Source organism: Teleopsis dalmanni, chromosome X, assembly GCF_002237135.1.
Source record: "Teleopsis dalmanni isolate 2A chromosome X, ASM223713v2, whole genome shotgun sequence".
NCBI classification, from domain to species: Eukaryota; Metazoa; Arthropoda; class Insecta; order Diptera; family Diopsidae; genus Teleopsis; species Teleopsis dalmanni.
This window is the reverse complement of record NC_051848.1, coordinates 85,845,247-85,865,114: the sequence shown is the minus strand read 5'-3', so window position 1 is coordinate 85,865,114 and position 19,868 is coordinate 85,845,247. Positions and strand designations below refer to the sequence as shown.

Sequence of the window (19,868 nt, the reverse complement as noted above, 5' to 3'; positions counted from 1 at the left end):
GTATTTAGTTTTAATATTGGTACAGATGGAGAACATAATGAGACATCTTTGTCATATAATATATTAAAGAAGTACTCTACAAAAAACATTCTTAATTCAATGTTATATTAATTTATATACGTAGGATACGAAAAATAGCATTTGCATATACCAATTCATTGCTGAATTAAAGCATTTAAATTATAGAACTTAAAAAAAGTTTTAGTAAATATATTCTATCTTTATATTCTAATCTTTACTAACTCTCGAACTAATCAATAAAACAAATTTAAAGCAACGACCCGGACCACGACTGAGTGATACCTCAGCAAAAACAAACGATGTTTCCGTGGCATACGGTTTATCAATGTATACCTAGTAATTCTCAAAATTCATTTTAACAATTGAATACGCTAGACAATTTGAACCAGCCAGACGTATTGATAAATGAAAATATCTGGCCAATACTAATGTTGGAAATATTGTCGAGCGCGCTAAAGAATAGGGTGCCCATAAACATAATTTTAGTTTTAGATAAGTCAAAGATGCAACAGACACTTCAGTGTCTCCTATTCGAGCGCAGGTAAACATGTACTACAGGAGACTACAGAAGGAACGCCCGCTTTTATTGGACATATATCCGAATAAATGTCTTCGCAGATCTCTGTGCCACACATTATAAAAGGCCTATGATATGTCGAGAAAGAACTGCAGAGCGTACCATTTTGTTTTCAAAGGATTTTTTGATAATATTTGTTATTCTTTGAATCTGGTCATTTGTAAAATGATACTTTCTGAAGCCAAATTAGTGAATTGGTATGACACTGTCATCTAATATGACATATGTTACACTCAATACACCCTATTGTTTTTTAAAATTTCTATTTCGAGTATCTTGAACATGATTGGTAGTAGTGATATAGGCCTATATGATGACACGTCGTGCGCAGATTTTCCCGGCTATAGGATCATAATTACCTCCGATATTATCCACATAATTAGCACACGTTTTAATTGAAGTGCAGTGTTAAATATTTACGTTAGCTAATAGATACATCTGACACAACATTTCAATGGTAATCACATCAAATCCAGTGGATTTTTTTAATTTAAATGAGAAAGGAGGATCTATGGGATCAAGATGACTATTATCGTTATTATCTATTGTAAAAACGTTAGCCAAGTACTTGCAAAATGCATTAGATTTGCCGCGATCATCTTTGGCCCTGTTGCCATCGTTTCTTCGAATAGGATAGTTTTGTAAGACCGGCTACTTTAAGTTTTTCGAGTGTTTTCACAAGGAATAATAGGTGTTTTTATCGTAAGTAAGATTGCTAAAATACTCATAATATTAGTTTATATATTTTTTCTTCCAATTTTATTAATTAATTTGGTTAAGTAGATCCTGTTCGATATTTTGAAGAGCATTGCCTTTAGCGATTTCAGAAAACGTATGCTTTTTTGCCGAAGTGGATATTAAATTTATAGTAGAGCTTATTTGTATGAAATTAGGCTTACTGGCTGGATTTGATTTGGTTTTAATGATATGGTGCTCTTAACTGTAGAGTTATGGTTGTTATCAGTAGATTGAATTAGATTTATTTTACTCCCAAGGGCTTGCAAATTCGTGAGACTCACCATAATTGCAGCATTTTTGGTTACTGAGCATCAGGCTTTAAACAGTCTTCTGTCTTTTGCTTACCTGCACACTTAACGCATCTCGGTTCTTTACCACAGTAGTAGATAACGGTGCTGTTGAGCTTATCCTCGTCTGACATCGGTGAGGTGCCCTGGTCAATGAGATTAATGTAGGAGAGGTCTGGTAGCTGCAGTTCAGCCCAAAGCAATCAAACACAAGGGATGATCTAATCGAAGCACGAGAACCAAGCGATCGTTACTAAAGGATGCTGGAGCGCATGAAAAGGACAACATCAAGGGAAGCGAATAAGTCATTTGGCAGCACCCAGGGTGCACCACGTGAAGGCGATCTAAACCACATCCCACACTTCTCACTATGAATAATTACTCACGCTTTATATGAGTAATATAAATTTTAAATTAGCTTACTATTCTTCACTTCATCCCTACAAAAGTATTTAAATTTTGTTTTTTTGTTTTTGACATAAAATTGCTACATATTATTCCGTCCATACGATTTTTGTGCTCATGTCTCAACTAAATTTCTGTAAAGATTTTGTGCTTTTCTTAGCTTTGTAGCGAAAGGGAATACTTCCAGAGGGTTTCATAGGCACCTAAGTGGAGTGCACCTAAGTGGAATGCACCTTTTGCGTAGATATAACGTGAAAAAATGCAATAGTTATTTTAAATTTACATACCTTGTGATCAAAAAAGAACGAGAATTTTAATTTTTGAATTCCCGCGCTTATCCAATTGGTATCAAAAATTAAAAATTAGAACAACGTGCATGCATCAAATTTTGTATTGTAAATAGATTCAAGTGTGCCGAAACTGTTAAAAAATGTTAAAAAAGGCCTTTGGTGATTTGTGTGTGTCGCAACCACGAGTATACGAGTGGTTTAAAAGGTTCAAAGACGGTCGTACAAGCCTAGACCATGATGAGTGAGATCCCTGGCTGCCCAAGAAAACATTGAATCAGCGAAGCAGATCGTGTTGGAAAATCGTTGTGAACTAATTAGAGAGATTGCAGTGTTGTTGGGCATCTCATATGGATCGGTCGAACACATTTTAACTAATGTTTTGGATTTGAAACGCGTCACTTCTCGGCTAGTGCCAAAAAAGCTGAGTATCAAAAAAAGCGTCGTTGTGATGTGGCCAAGGAAATGATTTCCAATGCAGATAGTGACCCCACATTCCACATTCATCGAACGCATCATAACTGATGAGTTCGTGATGAGACATGGGTCTATGAATTTGCTTCAAAGGTTTGCCGAAACCGAAAAGAGCACCCAAAGTCGGTCCAAAATCAAGGTTATGCTAACTGTTTTCTTCGATATTCGTGGTGTGGTGCACTATGAATTTCTTCCGGATGGTCTGTTATGCGTTATGCGTCATTTGCGTGAGGCCATTCACTAAAAGAGGCCAGATATATCTAAAACATTATTTTATTTACATACATTTAGGCTGAAAAAAAAACCAAATTTTTTTTCCGTCAATAACAAATGGTCGGACGAGTAAAAAGAAAATAAGGGAGAAGCTTTTTCTATAATAATAAGTTGTATTAAATATGCCAATACTATGTTAAATGAAAAAAAAACATGAACACAAATAATTAAATTTATACACAAAATTGTTCTAACTTTAAAGCAAAATATTTCATGCGCCGAATATGAATTTGAATTACATTTAACCAGTGTTGGAAAATATGTGCTTTGATTAACGATATGTACATTATTCACATTTGCTGTTCTGTTATTTTCTTTTTTTCTTCTCTGTATTTTCTGCTATTTATCTTGTAATTTTGTGTGCTGCACATTAAATTACCTTGCATTGTTGGCGTTATTGATACTACCACTGCCACTGCCACTGCTACTGCCAACAAGTATGCAACACTAACAACAATCGGAATAACAACATCAACGACAACAAAAACAACAACAACAAGAACAACGACAACTGCAACAAATTTGCTGCTATTGCACAAATTCTTTTATGTTATTTGCATTTTCATGTTTGAATCAATTTTTCTTTGAACTTTTGTATTTTCATTGAATATTGTTTATTTAAACATTTTTTTATTGATAACTTTTTGTTGGTCTTTTTCATTTCTTTACAAGTATATTTTTGAAAATTTTATTTTCCTTATACTCTCCAATCCCATCCATCCGTCCGTCCGTCCGTCCGTTCGTCTGTCAGTCCCTCCGTATGTGTGTGTCTGTTTGTGCGCCGGCAAAGTATGTTTTCGTCCATTTAGTTGGTACTGCAATTTTTACCGAAAGGCATTCTTTAAAAAGCATCAGGTGTTGCACGTTGTACTGGGGCTTATCTCGAATGATTTATAAACTACCAACAGTGGTGAGGCCAAAGCCATTGTCATTGCATAAAATATGCTATCAAACATAAAAATGACAGACACAATGGCAAAAAACTGTCTGTTTATGAAAAAACGAAAAATGCAAAGGGGCACGAAAAATACCAAAAAGCCCCCACATATTTATGATATATTCTACATTAATATTACAAAATACTATTAAATTGACATCGAAATAAATATCTATTGATGATCAAGTAATACAATATAGATATTGTAGGTAACAGAATATATATATATGTAATATATATACATTTATAGGTAAGCACATATATGTGTATGTATGTGTGTATTGCACTTTTCACACAGCATGAGCACTACAATCTGATGCTTCAGAAAGCCAATGAAATAAAACCGAGAACGAATGATAGATATTTAAATCATAAACAAAATCAAAATAATAGATACCATACATTTGGACAAATTTGTATGGATATATATTTGTGTATATATAATTTCGAATTAAACTCTTAATGGAAACCAATAGCAACTCCAATCCTGGCTAAGAAATGAACTTAGGAAAAATGTTGAAACTGCTTCGAACTCTCTGTTTATTTGTTCGTATTTATCTAAATGTATTTATGTAGTACCTACATTTCGCCTACTCTTCGCTTTACTATGTATGTGTATGTACGTGTGCATCGGCTCATTTGTATCGACTTATTCTGCTGACTGGCAGAGCTTTAATCATTGCTTAATACAATAATTCTGTTTCAAAAGCAATCAAACGCACTTGTGCGTTTTGACTAATTAATTTGCATTTATCACACTGGTGCCTCCTGCTTCTACTCGATACTTACAGAGGCATACATACATACACACATACACACACACATGATAATACGTTCCTGCACTCTAATTCACATACATATGTACTAGTATATTATAACTGTACACATTAATGAATATGTATGCTGACACACACACACATATATAATACAGTACATCATTGTTCACACACATACACACACATACTTTCGCGCTTCCTACAAATTTCGCAATACCAGAATTTCACCTGTGGTTGCACGATACGCTTTTTTTGTTGTTGTTGTTGTGTGATTGTTGTTTTTGCAAAGTTCACATTAGTATATGTGAATATTAATATTATATGGATACATACATATGTACATACATACATACGTTTATTTTAAGTGGAATACAATTTTTGTAGTATAGTTTGGATTACAGCTATTACAATGGTGGTTGTAGTTGTAGTTGTGATTGAAGTTGTAGTTGTTACTGTTGTTGTTGTTGTTGTTGTTGTTGTTGTTGTTGTTGTTGTTGCAGTTGCAATTGCTATGCCTTTGCTAGTATTGTGGTTATTATCGATTTAATGCACTTGTCCAGAAATACAATTTATATCAAAGCATTTGTAATTTGAATCAATTGGTGTTCCAATGAGTTGTGTTCGGTTCAGTTGGATTGAGTTGAGTTGCGCTGCGTTACCGCTACCGCTTCCTGCCCTGCGATGAACTGCACTGCGCTATACTAAGCCAAGTCTGTAGAACAAATTTTCGTAGCATACATTGTGCCCAGTTCAGATATGAGATGAGTTGAGTTGAATTGAGTTGAGATTAGGGCATTGAAATGATCAAGTTTAAAATATTATAAGGAAGACAAAAGTGGTACACAAATGTCAAGATTAAATACACTGCAAAAAACAATTTGAAAGCAAAAAGAACATATTATAAAAATTAATATATGTTTTGAAATGTGTTTAAAGAATATTGCTCAACAACAATATATAACTCCACTTGATATATAATTTTCTGAAGTTAGATAAAAAAACAACTTTTATATTATAATAATAAAAAGTATTTCAGTTTTTTATGCAATTTTTTGACATGTATGTTATATATTCGTATATCCAATAATAGTAAAATTTTTACTGAAAGCATGTAAAATATTTTTACCTTAGAAAAATAGCTATAAATTTAAAAAAATTTAAGATATTTAAAAATTTATTTCCTCGCTATCTGAGCTAAGTGCATCTCTCTAACTTAAGCACATTATAGTAACTTCTAGTTCATTAGTAAGAAGGAAGTATTTAATATTTTTTTTTTAACTTTCGTCTCGATCCAGTCAGGAAAGGATCTGATGTTAATAGCAGTATATTTAATACATCTATAGTCGTCCTATACGCATTAGTACATTTTTAATCACAATGTGTCCATGAATAAGAATCTTATACATAGTAGTCGTAGAATCATCATAGAATATCATGAGCACAACATTTCGTACAGTTTAGCATCTATATGACATCCACTTGATATGACTTCCAAAATCATCTTTAAACGAAAAATCAGGTCTGGATCTATACTCGTGATTTCTGTTGATAACTTATGCTCTGAAAAAAATAGTCTGCTTGTGTTTCTATCATTACTATTTCCGAATCCAAGTATAGGCACATCTACAATAAGACTCATTTTCTTTTTAAATGCGTTTTGAAGTTCAATTTTTCTCACCAGGGTTACAACTCTGTCACTATCTGGACATGATTGCCATTGTTCTTAAATAGTCGTATTCTAGCATGCAGAATTGATAAACTAAATGTTAGACAATCTTTGCTTACTGGTAGAGCTGTATTCAAATCATTGAAATCCTTTGAAGTTCTATTACATATGTAGCATTTTTTAGTAAAACTAATGTGAATGATACTTTAGCATCTGCCATGGTAAGCTGTAAACTATGCTTTATACGTATATTTTTTCCCATTAAGGTTACATTTGTATCTACTAAGGAACTTATTGCTACAACTAATTTGTTTTCCTATGGGAATTTATTTATCTTTGTGTATATTCAATTTCAAAAACAGCAAATTTTCACATCTTATAACTCTTCTTCAGAATACTTTTCAAAGTCTAAAAGATGTTTTTCAGCAACTTTAACCTTCTCATTAATATTTGAGTTTTCGCAGCTTTGCATCATGCTTAATATATATGCTGTACTAATTTCTGTAACCCCTAGAGTAGCTAAATACTAACTGATACAACTTATATTTGAAGAGATTACAAGGAAACTCATAGTTCACAGAGATCACAAACGCTGCTCATGAATACTGCTGGTGCGCTTGACTTGAACTATAAATATTCACAACAATTAATGTTTTCAGATGTGATTTTAAGTGTTTATTTATAGGAAAATATGAATTTTTTAAATTAAAAAACACTATTTCATATGATATAACTAATATAAATATTTGCTCACTAGAACTAATAAGCACGTACGTAATACTTGTTAAGAATTTTGTCATCAGAAAATAAAGTCTATTAAAAAATGTACCCGGTTTTTTGGAACATTTTTGGACAAAATTTTTCTTTATTGATAATCAATTTTAATTAAGTATTAACCACTATATTGACCATTATTACTTACGACTTCTTGCCGGTTTTCATGTAACTTCATTATTGTATCGGTGTAGAGTTTCGGTGGCTTATCGACAAAAAACTTGCCCAAGTGATCTTTCAGTGGCTCTTTCAGTGATTTTCAGTGGGTCACATTGTGAACATTAGAGGGCCGATTTAATTGTTGCACCTGGCTGGAGCATCTTGTAATTGATAATTCCCTTCCAATCTCATCAAACACTCAATATAATCTTCTTTACCGTCAATACAGGCTTTGAAGTGGTTTGTAGAGTGTTACTGGGTTTAAACTAAAATCGCTTGTGTTTTGTTGTCTCGTATTTAATCCATTAAATTCGTTTTCGTTGCGTTTCAGCAGCGTTTCGCTGATTATAATTTGATTTAACAAATTTACAGAGAAATCCAAGTATCCGACGTCTTTACTTTGGCTTGCTCTTTTTAAATGATTCCAAACTATCATGTGGTTTATGTGTAGTGCCCTCCGCTATCTCCTGATAGCTTGTGTGTCAATCTTGCTCAACAAGTTTAAATATTTCTTTGACTTCTTCGAGTGACTGGCCAACCAGGGGCAAAGTGCACCTTTGACATCAAAATATTTAGAACGAAATCAAGTGGTTTACTCTTGCTTTCGGCGTTCATTTGCAACATTCTCACCGTAAACCGAAGAAACTATTCGATATGTTTTTGCTGCATTTTACACTTTTTTTCTTCATATACTTTACTCATTTTGAAATTAATTTACACGTATCAAGAGTTATAAATAGCTTGAAATGTCGCCTTTCAAATACATATCCGTTTGACATAATCGAACTATTAGAAAATTTAGATCATAAGGCTCATAAATGCAAACAACGAATCACACAAATCTCCATGCAGAATCACATGGTAAACTTCTAAATGAACTGTCAGAATATTTGGTGGCTAGCTTTATAAAACGCCCACAGGACAATGAAATACTGGAATTGTGGCAAAAAACGAATATGATATGTAATAATCTTTTACCTGCTTCATGTAGGAATACCTCATGTATGAATATATAACAGTTGTAATGACAAAGAGATGAACATTCCTGTTAAAAATCTGGCACAATTAGACATATAAACTACAAATATGTTTTGTTTTTTGAAAATTTGCGGACGAACATATATTGAAAGTTCCTTATGCCACTTTTTGAACCAATTCCACAACTTCAACTTATAGTTTAAGGCAAACTTAGATTGGAGTATAAATTTATAGAGTAAGCTTTGGATTGCATTGCCAATGCATACGGGTTATTTGGCTGACCACAGCCCTAAATTATAATGGGAAGAAAAAATATTAGAGAACTTTTAAAATTATTTATTTCTATTCTACATTCAACTTTCTTCCTTTGTGAGACTTTCTTTTCTGATAGCATTTCAAAATGCTTAGATCAATGAAACATACAACACAATTTAAGAATTGAATTCACCACATATGATGTTTCAGTGTAAAGTCGGTTGCTTTATTCATCTTTCATGAATACTTAAAAGCTCTTGAAATGCTCTTCAATGCAAATATAAAATATTACGCATTAAGTTTAATGTACAATGGCTTACAAAGCAACCCCTTGTACTGTACAGGCAAGATAGTTGTAAGTTCACCCACACCCGCTTGCGGATTGGCAACACTTGCTTATGCACCGCAACAACCAGAACTCCGTACTGTAAATCAATCATTCTTGCATTAACTAATTGCGAAAAGCAATATTTATGAATAATTAATAAGCTCACAATATTGCTGTGGTTGGAGCAATACGCCAACATGGCTTACTGATTCCGCAAACTACAAGTTAAGTTGGGCGGGCTAGCATGATTGAATAGTTAGGCACGACGGTTGGTAGCATTGCTAAGTTTTACACACATACAAACACTTATATAGGTAAGCTGGATATTATATGCAAAACTAGCTTTTGAAAAAATCATGTAAAAAGGTCATAAGGGAATTACATAGATAAACAGACAGACTTTCAAATCTCTGCTTTTTATTGCTTATCTTTCTTGTGTGCGCAACTTTGCTTAACTAAGGTGAGTTGGGTTAAATATCGACAAATGAAGATGTGAAATGCGGTGGTATTATGAGAACTTATTTAACTTAAATGTAGCAGAGGGAATAGTAGTTTTTAAATAGCAGCAATTAATAATCAATTGAGGCAGCACCACCAGCAGCAGCGGTTGCTTAATTCATGGTAGAAGAAATTTGCAAAGAACTTTTAAGGATTTACATAAAATGCTTTGCATACTTTCAGGCATGATGAACTTGCTAATGCAGCCGTTCATATTCTTCTGCACACACGACCATCTATCAACAAATTATATAAATGTGAATCTATACATGTTTTATTTTTGTTGTAAATTAATTAATATTTAATATTTCCTTTTATCAGTTCAATTTTATTCGTTCTTTATTAATTTAATTATCTGCGTATTTAAATGCTTTTATTTATGAATTTTTGTTTGTTGCAAAAAAAACAACAGTTCTCTGTATGTAAATGTGTAAAATTTGTGTATGTTGCTTGGCAAAGTGGTAATTGGGGTATCTGTATTTGAACGTTTGGTACCTCAAAATATATAAATTAAATTATCTTTAAACGCATTTTTCAGTTCCAAAAAAAAAACAAGACGTAATTAAACGGGGGTAGCTTTAAAAGTTTCAAACTATCATGTTTCATCGATATATGTTATCTATCGTTGAAACACGGTGGAACAAAAAATTCATATTAAAATTTAATTATTTTATCTAAGCAAAATCTAAAACAGTTTGCATGTAACTATTATTATATACCACACTTTAGTATGTAGTGAATAAAATTTTTATAAGTTATTATAATAGTTAAACTTTATTTATTTTTGATAGAATTGAAAATAATCATCATTGCAAAGATGACTAATGATTGATATATAACATGGAATTGTCTGAATTTTAGAAAGTGCCTACCTTTGGATGGTATGAGTCAACCAGACTATGGTTTTAGTGACGCAACTCTTATAATTTTTAAAACAATCGATACATCTTCATTAAGTGTACCAGTACAACATTGATTTCAACCTTTAAAAAAACACCTTTCAGACCCAGCAATAGCTAGTAAACAATTATAGTAGCTCTGTTTTGTCAATATAAACTAATACGTCTTTTAGTAAAAGAACAATAGTGATTTGCTCTGATAACATTAAATGTTCAGGAAATCTAAATTCAGTATTAATTTGATTAAATTAATCAAATCAGTTTAAATTACTACTACGTGGCATTCGAGAAGATAGCTGACACCTTTAAAACAACAAAATGTATTACACTTAGCATATTTTGTATAATTATTCGGATATCAGAAAGCTATTAGCAAATTGGGTGCTGCAAACACTCTTAGCTGAAAACTTAAGCTATTAAATGTTGTCACCAATTCATAAAAATATATATGGATCAAGACCTAGAAATAGAAAGAAGTAAGTTATATGCCAAAAGGTGATAAAAAGAAACACCAATTCTTCAATACAATGACACTTTAGAAACTAATGATATTCTACACCCCCGAACGAGTTTGAAGAAATTATGTTAAAAGATGTTTTTTCTATACCATACATGTAGGTGTACGCAGGCTGCCTTTAAAGTCTTCCACCTAAGCAACACTAAATATCACCAGATGAATTTTTACATTTGTGTTCTAAAACTTGGCATTTTCTACGTCATTACAACGTTTTAGTTTAAGTTAGACCAGTTTACATTGAGGCCCTATGCTCCTCCTAGGAGTTAAAAGATTAAATATATATATATGTAGTTTACATTCAATTTAGATGTACATTTTATAACGACACGGATTTTTCGTTTCTTTTGCTGGGATATCCTCAGTCACTTTCCAGATTCGCTGCAATAAATTTGTATTCGCGAGGACAGGACTTCTCAAAGTACATACCCGTTTATATAAGTTTTTCCAAGTGTTTATTTAATATTATTTGAAAATTATTCTTTTACAGCATAGAGTGTTAGAGTAAAAAAGTAATGAAAGTTCAAAATGCAGGATTATATCTTCAGTGACTCTTGTATCCGCTTGCGAGGATAAAAATAAAGCGTTGATCGAGAAGATTACTTTGCTCGTGGTTGTATAATTGATACTGTGTGTGATTTCGTTGGTCAGACTTCTTTTTCAATCTGGTATTGTTCCCCCCTCCCCCCTTGTAGCGTAAACCCTGGACTAAGTCCACAAGGAGGGTGCAAGGGGCTGAGATGTCAAGCAGGAGGTTGTACAGCTGCGTGAAATATCTTCGAGCGAGTAAGAGGAGATTCTCGTCGATGCAAGTAATTTTGGCTAAGTCCAGAAGAACGGAGTTAGAAAAATGCTTGCCGTTAGGCTTGCGCCCGTAATTGGTGCAATCGCGAAGGAGCTTGCGCTCGAAAAGACGGATTCTTTCTATCTGTGCAGAAGAAATTGCAGACCAAGTAGGGAAAGCATACGAGAGTAAGGAGCGAATGAGCTGTTCATAGCAGAGCAGCTATAAACAACACAACCATCAGTTGAGAAGGTTGTGCCTACGAAGAGCATTTTTTAGCTGAGTATGCCAAAACCGCGCATAGCGGAAGGCTTAGTCAACACGAGGGATGAAGTCGTTCCAGGAGGATAGCACAACACCAAGGTATTTTAGCTTAGCGACAAGTTCAATGGGGGTTTTGTCAAGTTTAAGCTTGATGGCAGAGGCATCAAATCCTCTACGATCTCTTTTTAGGGTTTGAAAAGCTATAGCTGAGATCTTACTGGGGTTGAGCTTAATCTTTCGCCTTGTGTAATACTCAAGGAGGGTCCTCAGATGGGCATTCAGCTCATTTGAGATACGGGAGGGATTAGACGACCACATGAAGATGATGCAGTCGTCAGCAAAGCAAATTTGATTGACGGGGGTCTGAGGGAAAGGGACACTGAATTTTTACAAAAATGCGTTGTCTTTTATATGCATCCGCCTGAAATTTTTGTCTAAAGTTCGCAGAGCTTTGAGTTAATCTCCATTAAACTTTGATGCAATTTAACATTTTTGCACAAAAGCTTTATGGTGCATTTCTTACAGTGAACTCTTTTCTGACGTTTTTGACGTTTTCCGTAAGTTTCTTTATATTTCGTTTTTACACGTGCGGGTTTTTAATACAAAAAAAATTTATTTAAATAAATCAAATTAAATAATTATATTTAGTAAATGTATTTAAATAAGCAAAATGTAACTTTTTGTTGAAATCACTCTTAGTGACATGCGTGAAGAGGTGATGTTACGGTTTTGAAAGATTTGAAAGGTGTTATAACTTTTTTTAACCTCACTAAATTATAATTATATTTAATAAATTCAATTGTAAGAACATCCAACCATTGAAGTATGCTGTAGGCGAGCGTGCTGGGGAATAATTCCAAGTAAGCATTTATATAGTATTTCGATAGAAATTTTAACGCACTTCATTTCTTGGAGGTGATTCACCAATTACTTTTAAAGCCATTGTATGTAGGTTGGAAATTTGTACAAAATTTCCATCCTTACAATTTAGCTGTCAAAAAGATGTGTTCCCGTTTGATACTCCATAATTTGACTATCGCTCAAAACAGGGCACATGTTGTTTGGCGCAAGGAAATTTTGACAAAATTCGGATGTCTACGACATCATGACAGATAGCATCATGGAAGCTCGAAGCAAAATAGCAATCCACTTCTTCAGTCTTGCCAAGTGAACCAAAAGTTGTTCCCGGAAGGAGCAAATCCAAGAAAATATTTGAATGTTTTTTTAAAAAAACCGGTCATGTCGCAACTGTACCACTAAAACAACATAGAACAGTCAATTGTGAGTGATGCACAACTATTTATTTGCCGAAAGTCTTCGGAAATAGAGGAAGTTCAGCCTCCACCACGACAATGCGGGCGCCCACACATCAGCTCAAAAAAAAAAATCAAAACGTCAAATTGATAGGTCATCCGTTTTACAGTACCGCCTGAACATTTTTCTACGCCTGAACAAACCGGTGAGACATTCACAACCCTGATATTGGAAAAATAAACACTTTAGAGAGGCAAAACTGTTTCGAAAATTGGTTCAATCAAATCCAAAAATGTATTGATCATCATGGAGAATAGTTCGAAAAGCAATAAAACCATTTTCACTGATTAACCGCTGTGTTTTCATTGTTTATCATAAGAGTTAAAAGGCAGTCCTCGTATATGTCTGAAATAAATACATTTGCGTGATTTAACTTCTTCAACTATGCCCACCTGTCAGGTTTTGTAGTTATTTTTACAGACAAAGTATGTTTTGATTATAATAAAAAAATGATATGTTCAATAAAATATAATTATTTTTATTAAAATTTATATATTTTAACAATAACTCCAAAACTTAAAGTCAAAATTCCGTAATACAAACATTTTGGCACGCGTCTCTAAAATTCTTCGTTATCCGACCTCAGTATTAGTAAGATGAGTTTCAAACATGTTATGAATAGACACAGCGAAATGGAGCCTCCAGTGACATGTAAAAATATTCTATTTTATATCGAGCAGATAAATTAAAATTTTCTTCTTCTTCACAGTTCCCATTCAAATTGGAGAAACTACTATTTTGATAACAACACAAGATCAAAAAATAGTGGAAAATGTCCGAAATTATTCTTACACTGTTCTGCCTGATGGTAAGTATTTACATATCAAAGAAAAGTAAAAACTGAATTGATAAACTGAAAATAATGTACCGACAGAATTTCTTCCAGTAAACACAGCTGTTAATCAACAAATCCAAAATCCTATTCTGAATCCTACCACAAACAGCACTATCAACCCAGATTTTGATGGCAGTGGCGATTTTTTTAAATATTTAGGACAAACGCACCCCTCAAGTGACTTATTCAGCAGTTATCAAATTCCAAACTTCATGTGTGCTGATAACTTAAGTACCATCCCTTATGGACTTAATTTAGACTTAGGACCTAATAATAAAGAATCTCAACCTGTAACAGTAGGTTCAGATTTCAGTTGCAAAAAGATGCAATCAATTGACGTGGCTACAGATTACGATGTGAAACATTATAGTGAAAGACCGCCACCGATTACCATAAGCACTAATATCAATAAAGCACCTGTCAGCAAGAAGTTCCCACCTTTGCCAAGACACACCTATTCTAATGTGGAAGATATAGATTACGGCAATGATTTTTATAGTGAGTCGATGGCATCTATTGCCGTGAATACCGATCAATTAGAAAAAGTAATAAAAATTGATTATATTTGTACTATTAAATGGAATATCAAATAGATAACTAATAATATCTCCTTTATTTCTAAATATAAAATATCAGTGCTGCAAGTCAACGGATACTCAAATGCCACCGATTACCATGAACACCAATTTCAATAAGGCATCTATCAGCAACAAGTGCCAATCTATTCCAAGTTACTCTTATTCTGATGTGGAAGATATTAATTATGACAAAAATTTTTATAGTAATTCGACGTCATCTATTACCGTGAGTACCAATAAATTAGAAGAGGTAAAAGAATTAATTGTATGTGTACTATTATATAAAATATCAAATATGTAACCAATAATTTCTCTTTTATTCCTAAATATATAATATCAGTACTGCAAGTCAACACACACTGAGGAGGAAAAAAGTTTACCACATTGGCTTAAAAAAAACATCTAGAAATGACGAAATAAGGCAACAATAGTAAAGAAACGAAAATGTTATCGGTGTTAATTTAAATAAATCATTTATTCACAAATCTATTATGTGTTTAGTTACTTACTTACTTAGTATGTTGGCCATATCACACAAGAGTCGTCGTTAACCGCTTCAAGTAACCTCCGCCAGCTAACCGGATCAGTGAATTGTTTTCGCCAGTTGGTTGTACCAAGCGATCGTTGGTCACCTGGTCCTTTCATCGAATATGCGAATATCCTCCATCGTGTTTTAAGCCTACGGGTACCGGATCAAACACCTTTCTAGCCGAAGCACTTTCTTTCATTCGCACGACATGACCAAACCAGCGAAGCTTCAGGTTTTTATATACTTCAATGTCAAAGTTCCGATACAGCTTATACAGCTCATAGTTCCAATTAACTCAATACTCGTCGCCAACGCGTAAAAGACCATAGATCTTCCAAAAATTTTTCTCTCGAATGCTCCTAACGCCTTCTCATTACTGTTGGTAATTGTCCAAGCTTTTGCACCAGCAGATATGATAAGGTGCATGATTTTTGTTAGTCGAGACAAGACTATATTTCTCAGTTATCTACTTAAAGTCTTTGAGTTGACTTTATTCTTCACGTTTACACTAGCTTCTAAATAAACAAAGTCTTTCACAACTTTGAACTTATAATAGTCAACATTGGCGTTTGTCCCAAGACGCTCAGAAGATTTCTTTGTTAACAGAAAGTACTTTGTTTTATCCTTATTTATCAGAAGACCCATTTGCTTATTTTTCTAAGTTGGAAAATACCGCACTGACTGTGCGGGTGTTCAGGCTAATGATATCAACATCATCGGCATATGCAAGGAGCATTACACTTTTGTGGAATATTGTGTCAGTTCGGTTAAAATATGCTGCTCGAACTATCATTTCCAAGATTAAAGTAGTCACACGACAAGGAGTCTGAAACCTCGTTTGGCATCAAACGGCTGGGAGAGGTTCTTTCTGATTCTAACGGAGCTGGTGGTGTTGCTCAACGTCATTTTACATAGCCGTATAGAGTTTGGTGGGATATCAAATTCAAACATAACGGCATAGTAGGTGTTTCTAGTAGTAGTGTCAAAAGCGGCTTTGAAATCGACAAATAGATGATGTGTGTCGATTTATTTTTCTTAAATCATTGCCAGAATTTGACACACTCTGAATATCTAGTCTTGGCTTCAATCGTTCACATAGTACGTTTGACAGAACCCTTTATGCGATATTTAAAAGATTTATACCGCTATAATTGACGCAGTTCACAGAAGCATATTTAAATTCTAATCGCTGGTCATTCATTCATCCAACCATATATTGAGATTTGGCTGTAGCATGCATTTTAATAGCTCTTCTCCAAAAGCTTTAAACGACACAATTGGTATACCGTCGGCGCCCGCAGCTTAGTTGTTTTTAGGCCACATTATAGTTATTATCGGCAGACGGAACGATTATTTTGTCGCCAATCCTTTGCCCCTCCCCGCCTTAAAGCATATACAGGGTGACCACTTTGACCTGCTACCTGAATTATTTGTTAAAAAACTACTTTACCTTTCAAATTGACTTTGAATTGGCCTCGTTTAAAGCAAGCTATAAATCTAGAACAACGTCCACTATAGAACAACCATATTACTGAAATGTCCACTTTTCTAACCAAAATATCGATATGCCTAGGCTTTAGAGCACCTTTTTAACCGTCTATACGATAGTCATTCGCTTTACTCTTGACACTACGGTTAAAAAAAAAATTTCTATTAAAAAAACAATCATCTTAGCTTTTCACCTGTTATACAATTAACTAATATATAATGTTTTATATTGCCACCCCTGGTTTTTCAACACGTCACTGAGTATATTTACACCCAAAAATATGCTACATGTACGTTACTTTGAATTTTTTTCACAGTTTTTAACCGCAAAAAGAGTATTTACATTTAATAAATTTTCACTTGAGAATTAAGCGATGCATTGGCAAAAAAGCTACAAATTTCCACATTTCCACATGCACTTGATACATATATAAATAAGTAGTCATATATGCACTCAAATAAGTTCACCCATATGTGTTACATAAGCCAACACATTACCGATATGTATATATGTATATAGAAATGAACACCTATATATTTGTAAAATATTCATATTTTTATCTGAATATTAATTTTAACCAACAGCTGGAGTTGTGGAAATCATTTTTTTGTAACTCTACATATATGTACATGTCTACATATGTATACATATATATGATTTTATAAAAAAAATAACAAAATATATTTATGTGTATGTATATTTGCAGTTGAGTTAAAAAGAAGTATTTTGTGTCAAAACGCTACTTTTTATGCAGAGCATATGTCGGTACAAAAATTGGATTGGACCAAGTTTTTGTCATATGCGAATGTGTTGCAGTTAAAAATAAATTGGAATTATTCGTAAATATTTGCCATGGATCTGTTAAAATGTTTACATATTGCGGGTTTGTGGGATTACAAGCTCAGAAATAAAGAAAAAATAGCGGGCCAAACAAAAGTTCCTAAAGTTAATTTAAAATAAAATAAAGATTTTATGAACGAAACACTCGAAAACCCATTTAGCGAAAAGGACTTATATTTTCATGTTTACGTTTTTTCATTCCAAAACTTAGGATTTTAAACTAGAAAAATTAAGTCGTTTTCGGCCTAATTTTTAAAAGATAAGCCATACTGAAAAATAAGCAAAAAATTCTAATAGGATCCATGTTTTTGCGTTTCTATTTGTGATGCACATCTACTAGAAGTTAACAGAATTAAATTTTATTAATGATGCACTCTTCACGGCTTTTCTTAGACCATCATTTTAAGAATTACTGTAGCTTATTTCAAAAAATCATTTCTTACAGCAGCACTGAAAGTATTCTGTTATTCACTGTATTTATGCAAAAGAACAAATTGCGAATTGCAAAAGAACACCCGCCAATATAAAACAGACGACTTGGAATAGCAACACATGCAAGTAGTGATTATGAGACTCGAACAGTGCTGCCAAATCTGTTAAATGATCTCAGTTAAAACCTTCTTAAAATATATGAAGTTGTGTTCAGCTTCAGTTTACTTTAAACATTCCTTCAAGGTCTAAAAGGACTGCCAATGCTTACTTTATAGTTAAAAATTATCTCTATTTGCTAAGTTTCTTTAAAAGATCTACCTAAATATAATAAAGTGCATCAGTATGTTTTTCAACTTTCATTATTATTTATAACAGTTATAACATTATTTTCAAAGTCCTTCATAAAAAGTTAGAACAGTTGTAAGTATGTCAGATTAAAATGGCTACCCAGAAATATCTGCAAATCATAGCATAGAGTTTTGTCCAACTTACATTCATTGACATTAGGTGCTCAAATTTACTATTTAGCTATCTTATAAAAAACGGTTTCCATGATACCCCAGTTCCCCAGAAGTGACCACCAAAACACCAGAAGATAATAAATGCAATTTTTTTGTTAATACGCATGCTCAAATGATATATTTATTTAGCGAAACAATAATTTCCTTCGTTTCAATTTGATAACACAAATATATGTTTATTTTGAGATAGAATAGTTCTTTATCTTTATTTAGCGATAAGCCAATATTTTGCATTTAGCGATAAGATTAAATGTTAAGTTACTATATAAGAATACAATTTTAGGAATAAATTTCAGTGTCTTACAAATATTGAACAAATTTTAATCATTAGATAAAAAAATTTCATAATAAAATATCCTTATATGTTTTCTATTCCTCTTTTCTCCCTGCTCTGTGCATCTCTGGCTAAAACGGACACTTAATTGCTTGCCAGCTGGCTAGTGGCCGCTCAACATCACTTTAGTCATTAAATTTTCATTTTCGATACATTATAGTTTGGCCGTTTTATGTTAAGTTTTTTCCAGCTCATCGTAGCTCTAATTTATGTTCTCTTGAACTTAAAAAGTTACAGATATGATTTTGAGCAGCTCTTAATGAGATCACCATTTAGGCCTCTGCTAACAATGTTTCACATCCGCGTCTAACTAGTTCATCAGTTATTTTATGTCCTTGTATTACACACTACTCTGAAACGCAGACAGTTTATATTGTGCACTGGTTGACATTGACTTACTGATAGCAAACATTTCAAATTTAATGATATTGTGACCATAGAGGATCTTTTGTGGTAATAAATGACCCCAACCAAGTGCTCCGGCTAGAAAGGTATTTGATTCGGTACCCGCAGGTGGAAAACGCTGTAGAGGACGTCCGCATCTTCGGTGGAAGGACCAGGTGACCAACGATTTGGGGGCGCTCGGTACTACCAACTGGCGTCAGAAGGCAACTAATCGGGCTGACTGGCGGAGGCTACTCGACGTGGCCAAGGACGACACACGTCTGTAATGGCCAACTAATATATATAATATAAATGACCCCAACCAAAGAGCAAGCATTTACCTTGTTTTATGAAAGCCATAATATTCCGTGTTGGAAATCTTCACCAAGCCTAGTGCTCGACCCTCTTTTACTTAAGGCAAATTTCACTTGTTGAAATTGTAGCAGAGGTCTGATATCCTATCAGAAACTTAACTCTGTTGAACTTAGAAGTGATGCTACTTTGAAATAAAATGGACAAACCATCTCTTTAATCTCGTACTTAATTAAGCATTTCATTCTATTAACAACGTTTTTCGACATATTTCTTGTTATAGATGAACTGAGTTATGTCTTAACAAATTTTTTAAATATTTCAATAAAGCTTGGGTCCATAGATTGTTTAGCTGAACCGAATCTTGCAAAGTAGCCCATGGCTTTTAGTTCCTTCAGCGAATTCG

General features: G+C 33.4%; 1 protein-coding gene across 4 annotated transcripts; it reads left to right on the top strand.

Annotated features, from left to right (window-relative positions):
* The first annotated feature begins 13,707 nt into the window (after positions 1-13,707).
* On the top strand, positions 13,708-15,106 carry LOC119689239. Of its 4 annotated transcripts, none has more exons than XM_038104026.1 (5): positions 13,708-13,859; positions 13,918-14,016; positions 14,095-14,588; positions 14,680-14,886; positions 14,962-15,106. In XM_038104026.1, exons 1-5 carry the CDS (start codon positions 13,805-13,807, stop codon positions 15,025-15,027), a joined length of 921 nt encoding a protein of 306 aa, XP_037959954.1. In that variant the 5' UTR covers positions 13,708-13,804; the 3' UTR covers positions 15,028-15,106. The 4 variants fall into 4 exon arrangements, with proteins under 4 accessions (XP_037959954.1, XP_037959956.1, XP_037959955.1 ...); XM_038104028.1 differs by having other exon boundaries at positions 14,083-14,588; positions 14,680-14,847; XM_038104027.1 differs by having other exon boundaries at positions 14,083-14,588; positions 14,680-14,871.
* Positions 15,107-19,868: the final 4,762 nt, after the last annotated feature.

Coding starts and splice junctions, on each gene's coding strand:
- LOC119689239 (XM_038104025.1), top strand. CDS start 13,805: ATGAGTTTCAAACATGTTATGAATAGACACAGCGAAATGGAGCCTCCA. Junction 14,589..14,679: donor ATACCGATCAATTAGAAAAA/GTAATAAAAATT, acceptor ATAAAATATCAG/TGCTGCAAGTCAACGGATAC. Junction 14,887..14,961: donor AAGAGGTAAAAGAATTAATT/GTATGTGTACTA, acceptor ATATAATATCAG/TACTGCAAGTCAACACACAC.